Source organism: Oncorhynchus mykiss, chromosome 13 (genome assembly GCF_057628025.1).
Source record: "Oncorhynchus mykiss isolate SJ-2025 chromosome 13, ASM5762802v1, whole genome shotgun sequence".
NCBI classification, from domain to species: Eukaryota; Metazoa; Chordata; class Actinopteri; order Salmoniformes; family Salmonidae; genus Oncorhynchus; species Oncorhynchus mykiss.
In genome coordinates, this window is record NC_143034.1 from 77765900 (window position 1) to 77784055 (window position 18156).

The 18156-nt window shown below is 47.0% G+C and overlaps 3 protein-coding genes across 7 annotated transcripts in view; 1 reads left to right on the top strand and 2 right to left on the bottom strand.

Moving 5' to 3' along the window:
* The window catches only part of pigq (phosphatidylinositol glycan anchor biosynthesis, class Q), a 34549-nt gene extending 33625 nt beyond the window's left edge, over nt 1-924 (bottom strand). Inside the window, exon 1 of one of the 4 annotated variants that reach the window (XM_090197781.1) lies at nt 566-924. The gene's annotated coding sequence lies outside the window, so the exon portion shown is untranslated. The other 3 variants (XM_090197782.1, XM_090197780.1, XM_090197783.1) reach the window with 3 other exon arrangements.
* On the top strand, nt 921-6949 carry eef2kmt (eukaryotic elongation factor 2 lysine methyltransferase). The gene is made up of 8 exons (XM_036942098.2): nt 921-1375; nt 1511-1573; nt 1699-1779; nt 1935-2036; nt 2323-2456; nt 2942-3186; nt 5185-5334; nt 6673-6949. Exons 1-8 carry the CDS (start codon nt 1250-1252, stop codon nt 6771-6773), a joined length of 1002 nt encoding a protein of 333 aa, XP_036797993.2. The 5' UTR covers nt 921-1249; the 3' UTR covers nt 6774-6949.
* Nucleotides 6916-18156, bottom strand: part of alg1 (ALG1 chitobiosyldiphosphodolichol beta-mannosyltransferase) — a 22507-nt gene continuing 11266 nt past the window's right edge. For both annotated transcript variants that reach the window (XM_090197785.1, XM_090197784.1), the window contains 4 exons: nt 15958-16068; nt 15643-15757; nt 8213-8288; nt 6916-7979 (listed from right to left, as the gene is read on the bottom strand). In XM_090197785.1, the coding sequence (XP_090053911.1) occupies nt 7842-7979; nt 8213-8288; nt 15643-15757; nt 15958-16068 (440 nt within the window). In that variant the 3' untranslated portion in view covers nt 6916-7841. The remainder of the gene's footprint in view (nt 7980-8212; nt 8289-15642; nt 15758-15957; nt 16069-18156) is intronic.

Genomic DNA, 18156 nt, shown 5'->3' on the forward strand with positions numbered 1-18156 from the left:
CTGTAGGGTTGTTTATTTCTATTCGAAGGAAATCTGCTTTTGTTAATATGCTGTCAATACCGTTTCAAACAGATTTGGGATCGTACCGTTACATTATTTACCCTTCAATTGTTAAATTGAAGTTAGCGTCTGTTGGTAGCCATCTTTGTTGTTGATAGACCGTCAACATTTACGCTCCGGTTGGAATATCATTGCAGTAACAAGAGTTCCGGTGGATTGCTGGATGAGATGATGTAGCAGTTCTGTGAATAATCTGAACTAAACCCTCTGTTTGATAGTCATTTCCAGCCACAACGAAACGCTTGATATTTAGCCTAATAATATCAAATATAATCATAAAATACTACACTTTATTATGGCCACTGAATTCCACTACCACTGAATATTCTTAAAAAAAATATCCCATCCATTTCTGCCAGTTGAAAAGGACACATTTTTCATTATTACCAAAACGATTGTAATCAAACATGGAATTTCAGTTCGACTCAATAAGGCAGCCATAATATCCATTTGAATATAGTATTACACATTTTGAAAACATCCCCGTCGAAATGACATTTCTGACCTTCAATGTTCAGACCGTGTTGTTTGCTGTTTGAGGTCATTCTGTTGAATGAAGAACCACTGTAGAGGTGTTATCTTCTCTGAATGACACTGCAGGAAAAGAGCGGGCTGAAAAAAGCTTTAGACAAGTAGATATTATAAGTAACCCACATCCACTGTCCATAATATCTTACACCCTTGTGCAGAGCTTGTTCATTTAGACGAGATCTTAATTCCACCTGAAATGTCAAAGAAAGTCACATTTCAGAAGAATAGCCATGTCCTTATGCAGCGTTAGTAGGCTACATTATCGTAATCTGGCACAGTTTGGGTGCTTCATTTATTTGGGATGACGGTTGTGGAGGCAGAGATAACACAGACAGGGGAGTGGTCTCAAACAGTAGACTTGTATCAAATTCAAGGGTTGCACTGAGAACAGTAGGCCCACAGATACAGGTTCTATTGGGAAATAAAATACAGCTCTCATCTCATTGTAAAGGTTTTCTAATTTGTACTTTCTTTAAAAAAAAAAAGATGTATCCCTTATCACGTTACTGTCTGTCATGATTATACTACATTGACCATCAGGCATTGCGACAGGAGAAGTGCTTCTTGGGTAAAAGAGGAAGACAACAAACTCAGGGAAACACGTGGCCAGCCTGTGGTTTAGTGTAATTCAATTCTCGGTTGGTTGAAAATTAACGAAATGTATCTGTCTAAGGATCAGACCGACAAAACCGAAGTCACGTGCATAAGGAATAGAGCAGACGTTATATATGACTTTAAAGTCTCCTTTTTCACTATGGGTCAACTGCCAAATTTCCCATGGAATGTAAGTAGCGGGGCTGCTTGCATGTTGTACTGTAGGGTCTGCGTCATAAATTGAATGTATTTATTTATTTTTTATTGTTTAGGAAGAGTAAGACATGAATACAGTAATAACATAATTTGTTGTTGTTTTCTACAGTTCCTTGAAAGGGAGCTCGAGAACGACAGCTCATCAGAAATTATTCTAGACATTCTAAAGCAGGTATTGCCTGTCAAAAGCATTTTTTTTTAAAATGTCACACCTATTTAGTTAAATATATAGAAACAGCACATTGGATTACCGAGTTGGAAACCACACTAACAATTACTATGGTTACCTGTTTCCAGACATGCCTTCATCCACTGTGCTGTAAACATCCCCCCTCAGTAAGATATAGGAGACTGTTTCTGTCTCAGCTCATCAAAAGGGTGAGTTCTGATATATTTTTTGTCTGGTATCATTCTGTCAGAAAATAGTTCATTTAAAAAGCCAATTCTTACACGTTTCACATGAATACAATACAGTATAACTATATTATTAAAGCAAACAACAGTAATGTGATGCTTCTCTTCCCTGTGTGCAGCATGAAGCCAGTGGGAAGGAGCCCCTGGATGAGCTCTATGATGCACTGGGTGAAGTCCTGGGGGTAGAGGAGGGGACAGAGTGCTACAAGAGCTATTTACTGGTACTACACACACACACACACCACACTGTATTTAACAGAAGCTGTAGTCTACATTTTCTGCAGACGCTCTTATCCTGAACAACTTCCAGTAGTGAGTGAATACATTGTTTTCGTACTGGTCCCCCGTGGGAATTGAACCCACAACCCTGGCGTTGCAAGCACCACGCTCTACCAGCCGAGCCACACCTCTATTTTATCCTTTAAAATAATACAATTATTATTAAATTCAATATTACTTTAATTAAATATTAATTTTAATATTTACCGTACGTGTGTGTGTGTGTAGCCGTGTGGAGAGGCAGTGAGTCTATCAGAGAGTACAGCTGTGATCTCTGAAGGAACTACAGGCCTGGTCACATGGGAGGCAGCTCTTTACCTCGCTGAATGGGCTCTGGAGAACACACACCTCTTCACTGATAGGTTGGTACACTACTGTGTGTGTTCTGTCATTGTGTTCTGTCTGGAGAACACACACCTCTTCACTGATAGGTTGGTACACTACGGTGTGTGTTCCGTCTGGAGAACACACACCTCTTCACTGATAGGTTGGTACACTACTGTGTGTGTTCTGTCTGGAGAACACACACCTCTTCACTGATAGGTTGGTACACTACTGTGTGTGTTCTGTCATTGTGTTCTGTCTACAACTCATACTGTGGTTACTACTCGTAATCTCAATCTGGTGTGTGTTTATTGTGAGTGTCCTCTCCCTGTGTGTGTGTGTCCTCGTGTGTGTGTGTGTGTGTGTGTGTGTGTGTGAGTGAGTGTCCTCTCCCTGTGTGTGTGTGTGTGTGTGTGTCCTCTCCCTGTGTGTGTGTGTGTGTGTGTGTGTGTGTCCTCTCCGTGTGTGTGTGTGTGTGTGTCCTCTCCCTGTGTGTGAGTCCTGTCTCTGCTCTCTCCTACAGGACAGTCCTAGAGCTGGGCAGTGGTGTAGGGTTGACTGGTATAGCAGTGTGTAGGTCCTGCAGACCCTCCAGCTACGTGTTCAGTGACTGTCACCTCAGCGTTCTACATAGACTGAGGGACAACGTCCAGCTCAATGGGCTGGACAACCAGAACTCTCCCAGAGTGAGTGTGGAGCATCTGGACTGGGAGGAGGTGACAGAGAAGCAGCTGAGAGAGATCGGAGCCGCCACGGTCATCGCTGCAGGTAGGAACATGGTCTGGCTCTATTCTATTCAATCCGTAAAGCTGAAGATCCTCTTTAAAGGCAATGTTCCCTCTGTCGAGACTTCCTTCACAATAAACACGGCATATGTCAACTCAGTCAGAAATCACCTTTACATTTGTAGGCAGATCTCCTGCGATGCTTTGGTGATATGGATTGAATACAGCCTTTAATTACAACAAAAAGTATATATTTCTCAAAATATATTATTAGTTAGCCAGTTACCTGGCAGTTACCTGGCAGTTACCTGGCAGTTACCTGTCTGTTACCTGGCAGTTACCTGTCTGTTACCTGGCAGTTACCTGTCTGTTACCTGGCAGTTACCTGTCTGTTACCTGGCAGTTACCTGGCAGTTACCTGGCTGTTACCTGGCTGTTACCTGGCAGTTACCTGGCTGTTACCTGGCAGTTACCTGTCTGTTACCTGGCAGTTACCTGTCTGTTACCTGGCAGTTACCTGGCAGTTACCTGGCTGTTACCTGGCTGTTACCTGGCAGTTACCTGGCTGTTACCTGGCAGTTACCTGTCTGTTACCTGTCTGTTACCTGGCAGTTACCTGGCTGTTACCTGGCAGTTACCTGGCTGTTACCTGGCAGTTACCTGTCTGTTACCTGGCAGTTACCTGTCTGTTACCTGGCAGTTACCTGGCTGTTACCTGGCTGTTACCTGGCAGTTACATGTCTGTTACCTGATAGTTACCTGGCAGTTACCTGGCAGTTACCTGTCTGTTACCTGGCAGTTACCTGTCTGTTACCTGGCAGTTACCTGGCAGTTACCTGGCTGTTACCTGGCAGTTACCTGTCTGTTACCTGATAGTTACCTGGCTGTTACCTGGCAGTTACCTGGCAGTTACCTGTCTGTTACCTGGCAGTTACCTGTCTGTTACCTGGCAGTTACCTGGCTGTTACCTGGCAGTTACCTGGCTGTTACCTGGCAGTTACCTGGCAGTTACCTGATAGTTACCTGGCAGTTACCTGGCTGTTACCTGGCAGTGACCTGGCAGTTACCTGGCTGTTACCTGGCAGTTACCTGTCTGTTACCTGGCAGTTACCTGGCTGTTACCTGGCAGTTACCTGGCTGTTACCTGGCAGTTACCTGGCTGTTACCTGGTAGTTACCTGGCTGTTACCTGGCTGTTACCTGGCAGTTACCTGGCTGTTACCTGGCAGTTACCTGTCAGTTACCTGGCTGTTACCTGGCAGTTACCTGTCTGTTACCTGGCAGTTACCTGGCTGTTACCTGGCAGTTACCTGTCTGTTACCTGATAGTTACCTGGCTGTTACCTGGCAGTTACCTGGCAGTTACCTGTCTGTTACCTGGCAGTTACCTGGCTGTTACCTGGCAGTTACCTGGCTGTTACCTGGCAGCTACCTGATAGTTACCTGGCAGTTACCTGGTTGTTACCTGGCAGTGACCTGGCAGTTACCTGGCTGTTACCTGGCTGTTACCTGGCAGTTACCTGGCTGTTACCTGGCAGTTACCTGGCTGTTACCTGGCAGTTACCTGGCTGTTACCTGGCAGTTACCTGGCTGTTACCTGGCAGTTACCTGGCTGTTACCTGGCAGTTACCTGGCTGTTACCTGGTAGTTACCTGGCTGTTACCTGGTAGTTACCTGGCTGTTACCTGGCAGTTACCTGGCAGTTACCTGGCTGTTACCTGGCAGTTACCTGGCAGTTACCTGGCTGTTACCTGGCTGTAACCTGGCAGTTACCTGGCTGTTACCTGGCTGTAACCTGGCAGTGACCTGGCAGTGACCTGGCAGTTACCTGGCTGTAACCTGGCAGTTACCTGGCAGTTACCTGGCAGTTACCTGGCTGTAACCTGGCTGTAACCTGGCAGTTACCTGGCTAACTAATTGATCCAGCTTTCTGCTGGTGAGGGATCAAATGTGTTTCCTAATTCTGTCAGCTGACACACGTCCTGTTGTTTCCTAATTCTATTGTTGTCGGCTGACAATGTCCTGTTGTTTCCTGTGTTATAGACGTAGTTTACGATCCAGATATCATTGGCCGTCTGGTGAAGCTTCTCTCTAAGATCCTGAGGTGTTCGGCCAATGGCAGCCCTCCTGATGTCTACATCTCCTCCACCATCAGAAACCCAGACACATATAACAGTTTTAAACACCAGCTAGGTCAGTACTAAACCTAGAGCGTTGAGAGAACTAATGAAAATAGCTTTACAAGTTGAATGTATCATTAGTAGTAAACCAACTGCTTCAAAGAACAGCTGAGTGAGGAGACTCTCCAACCCCATAGATACTGTAGAGGATGAATCTCAATAGTCTTCAAGTGGCCTCGTCACCTTGTATGTCGGGTTACAGTGAAGTTCTAGGTGACAACCGATGTCAATAAGGGCTTTATAAATACATGTGATTGATCTAGTCCATCTCCACTGGTCTGGAGAGATCTAATCCTATAGCCTTGGATGAATTCCTTTCTGGATGGATCTATAATTATACACCTCTGAAACTGATGGATCTATAATTATACACCTCTGAAACTGATGGATCTATAATTATACACCTCTGAAACTGATGGATCTATAATTATACACATCTGAAACTGATGGATCTATAATTATACACCTCTGAAACTGATGGATCTATAATTATACACCTCTGAAACTGATGGATCTATAATTATACACCTCTGAAACTGATGGATCTATAATTATACACCTCTGAAACTGATGGATCTATAATTATACACCTCTGAAACTGATGGGTCTATAATTATACACATTGAAACTGATGGATCTATAATTATACACATTGAAACTGATGGATCTATAATTATACACCTCTGAAACTGATGGATCTATAATTATAAACATCTGAAACTGATGGATCTATAATTATAAACATCTGAAACTGATGGATCTATAATTATAAACATCTGAAACTGATGGATCTATAATTATACACCTCTGAAACTGATGGATCTATAATTATACACATCTGAAACTGATGGATCTATAATTATAAACATCTGAAACTGATGGATCTATAATTATAAACATCTGAAACTGATGGATCTATAATTATACACCTCTGAAACTGATGGATCTATAATTATACACATCTGAAACTGATGGATCTATAATTATAAACATCTGAAACTGATGGATCTATAATTATACACCTCTGAAACTGATGGATCTATAATTATACACCTCTGAAACTGATGGATCTATAATTATACACCTCTGAAACTGATGGGTCTATAATTACACACCTCTGAAACTGATGGATCTATAATTATACACATCTGAAACTGATGGATCTATAATTATACACCTCTGAAACTGATGGATCTATAATTATACACCTCTGAAACTGATGGATCTATAATTATACACCTCTGAAACTGATGGATCTATAATTATACACATCTGAATCTGATGGATCTATAATTATACACCTCTGAAACTGATGGATCTATAATTTCTCCTTTGTTTTTCTCTCCCACAGAAAGTTCTGGAATCCAACATGAGGTCATGACAGGACCAGTGACCCATGTGTTCTTTTACAACAGACAAGCCACCATAGAGATGATCAAACTCTACATATAATAACTGCATCCTATTACCATTGTAAGTGCACTACTTTTGACCAGGGTCCATAGGGCTGTGGTCAAAAGTAGTGCACTAGATAGGGAATAGGGTGCCATTTGGGATGCACACAATATAAGACCAAGCCAGAACCAGATGTGTATTACTGTGTAATAAAGTCTTTATTTACATCAAAATATTTACATTGTGTGGAAAATATCCCATTTATACATTCAGGAGAATCAAAACGGCCTGGAATGAAGAGATCCACAGAAGGAGAGAGAGAAATGGGGAGAGAGAGAGAGCAGAGGAAATGGGGAGAGAGAGAGAGCAGAGGAAATGGGGAGAGAGAGAGAGCAGAGGAAAGACTAGCCTGATGTAACGATCTCTCTTTCCGACAGGTCCTCAAAGTGGACCATGTGGCAGTTGGTAGCAGGTGGCCTAGCGGTTCAGAGCAGGTAGCCTAGCGGTTCAGAGCAGGTAGCCTAGCGGTTCAGAGCAGGTAGCCTAGCGGTTCAGAGCAGGTAGCCTAGCGGTTCAGGGCAGGTAGCCTAGCGGTTCAGAGCAGGTAGCCTAGCGGTTCAGAGCAGGTAGCCTAGCGGTTCAGAGCAGGTGGCCTAGCGGTTCAGAGCAGGTAGCCTAGCGGTTCAGAGCAGGTAGCCTAGCGGTTCAGAGCAGGTAGCCTAGCGGTTCAGAGCAGGTAGCCTAGCGGTTCAGAGCAGGTAGCCTAGCGGTTCAGAGCAGGTAGCCTAGCGGTTCAGAGCAGGTAGCCTAGCGGTTCAGAGTAGATAGCCTAGCGGTTCAGAGCAGGTAGCCTAGCCGTTCAGAGCAGGTAGCCTAACGGTTAAGAGCGTTGGGCCAGTAACCGAAAAGTCGCTGGTTTGGATCCCCGAGCAGTCTAGGTGAAACATCTGTAGATGTGCCCTTGAACAAAGCACTTAACCCTAATTTCTCCTGTAAGTCGTTCTGGATAAGAGCGTCTGTTAAAATGTTCAAGATTGGAGGCTCAAGAAGTGGGTTTGAGACGGAGCGAAGATGTAGAGAGGGGATGAGTCAGCTGCTGTAAAGAGCTCTGTCTAACAGGGGGAGTCAGGGTGCAGTGAGGAGAGGCAGGACGTTCTGGTCCCAGTTCTGGTCCCACCGCTGCCCCCCACTGGCCCGGAGGTTCCTCCTGAACTGACCCAGTTTGCCCTCATCCTCACAACCAGGGAAGTCCCACAGAAGAGACTGGAGAGACACAACACAGGTTTTATAAAACGGGTAGATTGGATCCTGTCTAAAACAGCCATGTGTATATCAGACCATATACCACTGTCACAGGAACTGGTTACAGTCAGATAAGACAGAATATACTTTAGAAAAGATGGCAGTTGACAGGATCATACCACTGGGAAGTGATGTGGTATAAATCAGGGGTTTCTGTATCTCCTCAGCTGAACAGTAGTAGTATATGACTGTACCTTGAGCTGTCCAGATAGTTCCTCAGAGTCTTTGAAGATCAACCCGTTCTCCTCGTGTTTCACCAGCTCATGTAGACTACAGAGGAGAATATAACAGGGTTAACAACAGAGAGACTGACAACACAGGAGAATATAACAGAGAGACTGACAACACAGGAGAATATAACAGAGAGACTGACAACACAGGAGAATATAAGAGAAACTGACAACACAGGATAATATAACAGGGTTAACAGAGACTGACAACACAGGAGAATATAACAGAGAGACTGACAACACAGGAGAATATAACAGGGTTAACAGAGAACCTGACAACACATGAGAATATAACAGGGTTAACAGAGAGACTGACAACACAGGAGAATATAACAGAGAGACTGACAACACAGGAGAATATAACAGAGACTGACAACACAGGAGAATATAACAGAGAGACTGACAACACAGGAAAATATAACAGGGTTAACAGAGACTGACAACACAGGAGAATATAACAGAGAGACTGACAACACAGGAGAATATAACAGAGAGACTGACAACACAGGAGAATATAACAGAGACTGACAACACAGGAGAATATAACAGGGTTAACAGAGAGACTGACAACGCAGGAGAATATAACAGAGACTGACAACACAGGAGAATATAACAGGGTTAACAGAGACTGACAACACAGGAGAATATAACAGAGACTGACAACACAGGAGAATATAACAGGGTTGACAGAGACTGACAACACAGGAGAATATAACAGGGTTGACAGAGACTGACAACACAGGAGAATATAACAGAGAGACTGACAACACAGGAGAATATAACAGAGAGACTGACAACACAGGAGAATATAACAGGGTTAACAGAGAGACTGACAACACAGGAGAATATAACTGAGTTAGATCCACATTAAACAGAGCACAGGAAACTCAGTCCAAAACAGATCAGATCAGCACATAGCCTCTCTGCATGGGGGTAGAAGGTGACTGTTGACCCAGGGTTTAGAGTATTCCCTCAGCAGTAGAAGGTGACCCAGGGTTTAGAGTATTCCCTCAGCAGTAGAAGGTGACCCAGGGTTTAGAGTATTCCCTCAGCAGTAGAAGGTGACCCAGGGTTTAGAGTACTCCCTCAGCAGTAGAAGGTGACCCAGGGTTTAGAGTATTCCCTCAGCAGTAGAAGGTGACTGTTGACCCAGGGTTTAGAGTATTCCCTCAGCAGTAGAAGGTGACTGTTGACCCAGGGTTTAGAGTATTCCCTCAGCAGTAGAAGGTGACTGTTGACCCAGGGTTTAGAGTACTCCCTCAGCAGTAGAAGGTGACTGTTGACCCAGGGTTTAGAGTACTCCCTCAGCAGTAGAAGGTGACTGTTGACCCAGGGTTTAGAGTATTCCCTCAGCAGTAGAAGGTGACTGGTGACCCAGGGTTTAGAGTATTCCCTCAGCAGTAGAAGGTGACCCAGGGTTTAGTGTACTCCCTCAGCAGTAGAAGGTGACTGGTGACCCAGGGTTTAGAGTACTCCCTCAGCAGTAGAAGGTGACTGTTGACCCAGGGTTTAGAGTACTCCCTCAGCAGTAGAAGGTGACTGTTGACCCAGGGTTTAGAGTACTCCCTCAGCAGTAGAAGGTGACTGTTGACCCAGGGTTTAGAGTATTCCCTCAGCAGTAGAAGGTGACTGGTGACCCAGGGTTTAGAGTATTCCCTCAGCAGTAGAAGGTGACCCAGGGTTTAGAGTACTCCCTCAGCAGTAGAAGGTGACTGTTGACCCAGGGTTTAGAGTATTCCCTCAGCAGTAGAAGGTGACTGGTGACCCAGGGTTTAGAGTATTCCCTCAGCAGTAGAAGGTGACTGGTGACCCAGGGTTTAGAGTACTCCCTCAGCAGTAGAAGGTGACTGTTGACCCAGGGTTTAGAGTATTCCCTCAGCAGTAGAAGGTGACCCAGGGTTTAGAGTACTCCCTCAGCAGTAGAAGGTGACTGTTGACCCAGGGTTTAGAGTATTCCCTCAACAGTAGAAGGTGACTGTTGACCCAGGGTTTAGAGTACTCCCTCAGCAGTAGAAGGTGACTGTTGACCCAGGGTTTAGAGTATTCCCTCAGCAGTAGAAGGTGACTGTTGACCCAGGGTTTAGAGTATTCCCTCAGCAGTAGAAGGTGACTGGTGACCCAGGGTTTAGAGTATTCCCTCAGCAGTAGAAGGTGACTGTTGACCCAGGGTTTAGAGTATTCCCTCAGCAGTAGAAGGTGACCCAGGGTTTAGAGTACTCCCTCAGCAGTAGAAGGTGACCCAGGGTTTAGAGTACTCCCTCAGCAGTAGAAGGTGACCCAGGGTTTAGAGTACTCCCTCAGCAGTAGAAGGTGACCCAGGGTTTAGAGTATTCCCTCAGCAGTAGAAGGTGACCCAGGGTTTAGAGTATTCCCTCAGCAGTAGAAGGTGACTGTTGACCCAGGGTTTAGAGTATTCCCTCAGCAGTAGAAGGTGACTGGTGACCCAGGGTTTAGAGTATTCCCTCAGCAGTAGAAGGTGACTGGTGACCCAGGGTTTAGAGTACTCCCTCAGCAGTAGAAGGTGACTGTTGACCCAGGATTTAGAGTATTCCCTCAGCAGTAGAAGGTGACCCAGGGTTTAGAGTACTCCCTCAGCAGTAGAAGGTGACTGTTGACCCAGGGTTTAGAGTATTCCCTCAACAGTAGAAGGTGACTGTTGACCCAGGGTTTAGAGTACTCCCTCAGCAGTAGAAGGTGACTGTTGACCCAGGGTTTAGAGTATTCCCTCAGCAGTAGAAGGTGACCCAGGGTTTAGAGTACTCCCTCAGCAGTAGAAGGTGACTGTTGACCCAGGGTTTAGAGTATTCCCTCAGCAGTAGAAGGTGACTGTTGACCCAGGGTTTAGAGTATTCCCTCAGCAGTAGAAGGTGACTGGTGACCCAGGGTTTAGAGTATTCCCTCAGCAGTAGAAGGTGACCCAGGGTTTAGAGTACTCCCTCAGCAGTAGAAGGTGACTGTTGACCCAGGGTTTAGAGTACTCCCTCAGCAGTAGAAGGTGACTGTTGACCCAGGGTTTAGAGTATTCCCTCAGCAGTAGAAGGTGACTGTTGACCCAGGGTTTAGAGTATTCCCTCAGCAGTAGAAGGTGACCCAGGGTTTAGAGTACTCCCTCAGCAGTAGAAGGTGACTGTTGACCCAGGGTTTAGAGTATTCCCTCAGCAGTAGAAGATGACTGTTGACCCAGGGTTTAGAGTATTCCCTCAGCAGTAGAAGGTGACTGTTGACCCAGGGTTTAGAGTATTCCCTCAGCAGTAGAAGGTGACTGGTGACCCAGGGTTTAGAGTATTCCCACAGCAGTAGAAGGTGACTGTTGACCCAGGGTTTAGAGTATTCCCTCAGCAGTAGAAGGTGACCCAGGGTTTAGAGTACTCCCTCAGCAGTAGAAGGTGACCCAGGGTTTAGAGTACTCCCTCAGCAGTAGAAGGTGACCCAGGGTTTAGAGTACTCCCTCAGCAGTAGAAGGTGACCCAGGGTTTAGAGTATTCCCTCAGCAGTAGAAGGTGACCCAGGGTTTAGAGTATTCCCTCAGCAGTAGAAGGTGACTGTTGACCCAGGGTTTAGAGTATTCCCTCAGCAGTAGAAGGTGACTGGTGACCCAGGGTTTAGAGTATTCCCTCAGCAGTAGAAGGTGACTGGTGACCCAGGGTTTAGAGTACTCCCTCAGCAGTAGAAGGTGACTGTTGACCCAGGGTTTAGAGTATTCCCTCAGCAGTAGAAGGTGACCCAGGGTTTAGAGTACTCCCTCAGCAGTAGAAGGTGACTGTTGACCCAGGGTTTAGAGTATTCCCTCAACAGTAGAAGGTGACTGTTGACCCAGGGTTTAGAGTACTCCCTCAGCAGTAGAAGGTGACTGTTGACCCAGGGTTTAGAGTATTCCCTCAGCAGTAGAAGGTGACTGTTGACCCAGGGTTTAGAGTATTCCCTCAGCAGTAGAAGGTGACTGGTGACCCAGGGTTTAGAGTATTCCCTCAGCAGTAGAAGGTGACTGTTGACCCAGGGTTTAGAGTATTCCCTCAGCAGTAGAAGGTGACCCAGGGTTTAGAGTACTCCCTCAGCAGTAGAAGGTGACCCAGGGTTTAGAGTACTCCCTCAGCAGTAGAAGGTGACCCAGGGTTTAGAGTACTCCCTCAGCAGTAGAAGGTGACCCAGGGTTTAGAGTATTCCCTCAGCAGTAGAAGGTGACCCAGGGTTTAGAGTATTCCCTCAGCAGTAGAAGGTGACTGTTGACCCAGGGTTTAGAGTATTCCCTCAGCAGTAGAAGGTGACTGGTGACCCAGGGTTTAGAGTATTCCCTCAGCAGTAGAAGGTGACTGGTGACCCAGGGTTTAGAGTACTCCCTCAGCAGTAGAAGGTGACTGTTGACCCAGGATTTAGAGTATTCCCTCAGCAGTAGAAGGTGACCCAGGGTTTAGAGTACTCCCTCAGCAGTAGAAGGTGACTGTTGACCCAGGGTTTAGAGTATTCCCTCAACAGTAGAAGGTGACTGTTGACCCAGGGTTTAGAGTACTCCCTCAGCAGTAGAAGGTGACTGTTGACCCAGGGTTTAGAGTACTCCCTCAGCAGTAGAAGGTGACCCAGGGTTTAGAGTATTCCCTCAGCAGTAGAAGGTGACTGTTGACCCAGGGTTTAGAGTATTCCCTCAGCAGTAGAAGGTGACCCAGGGTTTAGAGTACTCCCTCAGCAGTAGAAGGTGACTGTTGACCCAGGGTTTAGAGTACTCCCTCAGCAGTAGAAGGTGACCCAGGGTTTAGAGTACTCCCTCAGCAGTAGAAGGTGACTGGTGACCCAGGGTTTAGAGTACTCCCTCAGCAGTAGAAGGTGACTGGTGACCCAGGGTTTAGAGTACTCCCTCAGCAGTAGAAGGTGACTGTTGACCCAGGGTTTAGAGTATTCCCTCAGCAGTAGAAGGTGACTGTTGACCCAGGGTTTAGAGTATTCCCTCAGCAGTAGAAGGTGACCCAGGGTTTAGAGTACTCCCTCAGCAGTAGAAGGTGACTGGTGACCCAGGGTTTAGAGTACTCCCTCAGCAGTAGAAGGTGACTGGTGACCCAGGGTTTAGAGTACTCCCTCAGCAGTAGAAGGTGACTGTTGACCCAGGGTTTAGAGTATTCCCTCAGCAGTAGAAGGTGACTGTTGACCCAGGGTTTAGAGTATTCCCTCAGCAGTAGAAGGTGACCCAGGGTTTAGAGTATTCCCTCAGCAGTAGAAGGTGACTGTTGACCCAGGGTTTAGAGTATTCCCTCAGCAGTAGAAGGTGACCCAGGGTTTAGAGTATTCCCTCAGCAGTAGAAGGTGACCCAGGGTTTAGAGTATTCCCTCAGCAGTAGAAGGTGACTGTTGACCCAGGGTTTAGAGTATTCCCTCAGCAGTAGAAGGTGACTGTTGACCCAGGGTTTAGAGTACTCCCTCAGCAGTAGAAGGTGACTGGTGACCCAGGGTTTAGAGTACTCCCTCAGCAGTAGAAGGTGACCCAGGGTTTAGAGTACTCCCTCAGCAGTAGAAGGTGACCCAGGGTTTAGAGTACTCCCTCAGCAGTAGAAGGTGACCCAGGGTTTAGAGTATTCCCTCAGCAGTAGAAGGTGACCCAGGGTTTAGAGTACTCCCTCAGCAGTAGAAGGTGACCCAGGGTTTAGAGTACTCCCTCAGCAGTAGAAGGTGACCCAGGGTTTAGAGTACTCCCTCAGCAGTAGAAGGTGACTGGTGACCCAGGGTTTAGAGTATTCCCTCCGCAGTAGAAGGTGACTGGTGACCCAGGGTTTAGAGTATTCCCTCAGCAGTAGAAGGTGACCCAGGGTTTAGAGTACTCCCTCAGCAGTAGAAGGTGACCCAGGGTTTAGAGTACTCCCTCAGCAGTAGAAGGTGACCCAGGGTTTAGAGTACTCCCTCAGCAGTAGAAGGTGACCCAGGGTTTAGAGTACTCCCTCAGCAGTAGAAGGTGACCCAGGGTTTAGAGTACTCCCTCAGCAGTAGAAGGTGACCCAGGGTTTAGAGTACTCCCTCAGCAGTAGAAGGTGACCCAGGGTTTAGAGTATTCCCTCAGCAGTAGAAGGTGACCCAGGGTTTAGAGTACTCCCTCAGCAGTAGAAGGTGACCCAGGGTTTAGAGTACTCCCTCAGCAGTAGAAGGTGACCCAGGGTTTAGAGTACTCCCGCAGCAGTAGAAGGTGACTGTTGACCCAGGGTTTAGAGTATTCCCTCAGCAGTAGAAGGTGACCCAGGGTTTAGAGTATTCCCTCAGCAGTAGAAGGTGACTGTTGACCCAGGGTTTAGAGTACTCCCTCAGCAGTAGAAGGTGACCCAGGGTTTAGAGTATTCCCTCAGCAGTAGAAGGTGACCCAGGGTTTAGAGTACTCCCTCAGCAGTAGAAGGTGACCCAGGGTTTAGAGTATTCCCTCAGCAGTAGAAGGTGACCCAGGGTTTAGAGTACTCCCTCAGCAGTAGAAGGTGACCCAGGGTTTAGAGTATTCCCTCAGCAGTAGAAGGTGACCCAGGGTTTAGAGTACTCCCTCAGCAGTAGAAGGTGACCCAGGGTTTAGAGTACTCCCTCAGCAGTAGAAGGTGACCCAGGGTTTAGAGTATTCCCTCAGCAGTAGAAGGTGACTGTTGACCCAGGGTTTAGAGTATTCCCTCAGCAGTAGAAGGTGACTGTTGACCCAGTGTTTAGAGTATTCCCTCAGCAGTAGAAGGTGACCCAGGGTTTAGAGTACTCCCTCAGCAGTAGAAGGTGACCCAGGGTTTAGAGTATTCCCTCAGCAGTAGAAGGTGACCCAGGGTTTAGAGTACTCCCTCAGCAGTAGAAGGTGACCCAGGGTTTAGAGTACTCCCTCAGCAGTAGAAGGTGACCCAGGGTTTAGAGTATTCCCTCAGCAGTAGAAGGTGACTGTTGACCCAGGGTTTAGAGTATTCCCTCAGCAGTAGAAGGTGACTGTTGACCCAGGGTTTAGAGTATTCCCTCAGCAGTAGAAGGTGACCCAGGGTTTAGAGTACTCCATCAGCAGTAGAAGGTGACTGTTGACCCAGGGTTTAGAGTATTCCCTCAGCAGTAGAAGGTGACTGTTGACCCAGTGTTTAGAGTACTCCCTCAGCAGTAGAAGGTGACCCAGGGTTTAGAGTACTCCCTCAGCAGTAGAAGGTGACCCAGGGTTTAGAGTACTCCCTCAGCAGTAGAAGGTGACCCAGGGTTTAGAGTATTCCCTCAGCAGTAGAAGGTGACTGTTGACCCAGGGTTTGGAGTACTCCCTCAGCAGTAGAAGGTGACCCAGGGTTTAGAGTACTCCCTCAGCAGTAGAAGGTGACCCAGGGTTTAGAGTATTCCCTCAGCAGTAGAAGGTGACAGCACAGACAGTGTGTGTGGACATGGTATCAGAAGGTGCCTGTTAAAGAGTCCTGTCTCACCAGTAGAAGTGGATGGCACAGACAGGCAGACAGCAGCCAAACATGTCCACCACCTTCATAGGCAGGTCCAGACCACTGGACGACTTATGGAGACAAACACCCAGATCTGCTGAGCCTGGGACAGGGAGAACATACAGAACATCAGTACACACACACACACATCTGCTGAGCCTGGGACAGGGAGAACATACAGAACATCAGTACACACACACACACCCAGATCTGCTGAGCCTGGGACAGGGAGACCATACAGAACATCAGTACACACACACACACCCAGATCTGCTGAGCCTGGGACAGGGAGACCACACTAACCTAGCAGAACAGGGTAGTCCTCTGCCTCCAGCCATGGAGTACAGATCTTCACGTGCTCAAAGCTCAGGGTGTCGATCAGCTTCCTGTAGTGGTCCTTCTGAGGACCCTTACCTGGTCTCACACAAACACACAGGGAATTGAAACAACACGTATCTAGGGTTAACAGTATAGGACCGACAAGAATTGTAAAGGTTTTTTCTCAGTTGGTTTAATCTGGCAACAACAGGTTAGTTGATAATGTCATTGTTTTGTGAGGATTCTCAATCAAATCACATTTATTCCTAAGGCCCCTTTTCACATCAGCATTTGACAAAAAAAACACTGCGTTTACACAGGCAGCTCAATTCTGATATTTTGCCCAATTATTTGACAAAAGACTTGATCTGATTGGTCAAAAGACTTGATCTGATTGGACAAAAGACTTGATGTGATTGGTCAAAAGACTTGATCTGATTGGACAAAAGACTTGATCTGATTGGTCAAAAGACTTGATCTGATTGGTCAAAAGACTTGATCTGATTGGACAAAAGACTTGATCTGATTGGACAAAAGACTTGATCTGATTGGACAAAAGACTTGATGTGATTGGACAAAAGACTTGATCTGATTGGTCAAAAGACTTGATCTGATTGGACAAAAGACTTGATCTGATTGGACAAAAGACTTGATCTGATTGGACAAAAGACTTGATCTGATTGGACAAAAGACTTGATGTGATTGGTCAAAAGACTTGATCTGATTGGACAAAAGACTTGATCTGATTGGACAAAAGACTTGATCTGATTGGTCAAAAGACTTGATCTGATTGGTCAAAAGACTTGATCTGATTGGACAAAAGACTTGATCTGATTGGTCAAAAGACTTGATCTGATTGGTCAAAAGACTTGATCTGATTGGTCAAAAGACTTGATCTGATTGGTCAAAAGACTTGATCTGATTGGTCAAAAGACTTGATCTGATTGGACAAAAGACCAAATCATACGTAGCATTTCAAAGTGCTTTACTGTAATCCGGTGACAGGTAGCCTAGTGGTTAGAGTGTAGGGGTGGCAGGGTAGCCTAGTGGTTAGAGTGTAGGGGCGGCAGGGTAGCCTAGTGGTTAGAGTGTAGGGGTGGCAGGGTAGCCTAGTGGTTAGAGTGTAGGGGTGGCAGGGTAGCCTAGTGGTTAGAGTGTAGGGGCGGCAGGTAGCCTAGTGGTTAGAGTGTAGGTGCAGCAGGGTAGCCTAGTGGTTAGAGTGTAGGGGTGGCAGGGTAGCCTAGTGGTTAGAGTGTAGGGGCGGCAGGGTAGCCTAGTGGTTAGAGTGTAGGTGCAGCAGGGTAGCCTAGTGGTTAGAGTGTAGGGGCGGCAGGTAGCCTAGTGGTTAGAGTGTAGGGGCGGCAGGGTAGACTAGTGGTTAGAGTGTAGGGGCGGCAGGTAGCCTAGTGGTTAGAGTGTAGGGGCGGCAGGTAGCCTAGTGGTTAGAGTGTAGGGGCGGCAGGGTAGCCTAGTGGTTAGAGTGTAGGGGCGGCAGGTAGCCTAGTGGTTAGAGTGTAGGGGCGGCAGGGTAGCCTAGTGGTTAGAGTGTAGGGGCAGCAGGTAGCCTAGTGGTTAGAGTGTAGGGGCGGCAGGGTAGCCTAGTGGTTAGAGTGTAGGGGCGGCAGGGTAGCCTAGTGGTTAGAGTGTAGGGGTGGCAGGTAGCCTAGTGGTTAGAGTGTAGGGGCGGCAGGGTAGCCTAGTGGTTAGAGTGTAGGGGCGGCAGGGTAGCCTAGTGGTTAGAGTGTAGAGGTGGCAGGGTAGCCTAGTGGTTAGAGTGTAGGGGCGGCAGGTAGCCTAGTGGTTAGAGTGTAGGGGCGGCAGGTAGCCTAGTGGTTAGAGTGTAGGGGTGGCAGGTAGCCTAGTGGTTAGAGTGTAGGGGCGGCAGGTAGTCTAGTGGTTAGAGTGTAGGGGCGGCAGGGTAGCCTAGTGGTTAGAGTGTAGGGGCGGCAGGTAGCCTAGTGGTTAGAGTGTAGGGGCGGCAGGTAGCCTAGTGGTTAGAGTGTAGGGGCGGCAGGTAGCCTAGTGGTTAGAGTGTAGGGGCGGCAGGTAGCCTAGTGGTTAGAGTGTAGGGGCGGCAGGTAGCCTAGTGGTTAGAGTGTAGGGGCGGCAGGTAGCCTAGTGGTTAGAGTGTAGGGGCGGCAGGTAGCCTAGTGGTTAGAGTGTAGGGGCGGCAGGTAGCCTAGT

Bases quoted from the DNA above. Each gene is read 5' to 3' on its own strand.
- eef2kmt (XM_036942098.2), top strand. From the start codon at position 1,250: ATGTATCTGTCTAAGGATCAGACCGACAAAACCGAAGTCACGTGCATA. The intron at 1,780-1,934 runs GTGAGTTCTGAT...CCCTGTGTGCAG, and splicing joins TGTCTCAGCTCATCAAAAGG to CATGAAGCCAGTGGGAAGGA. The intron at 5,335-6,672 runs GTCAGTACTAAA...TCTCTCCCACAG, and splicing joins CAGTTTTAAACACCAGCTAG to AAAGTTCTGGAATCCAACAT.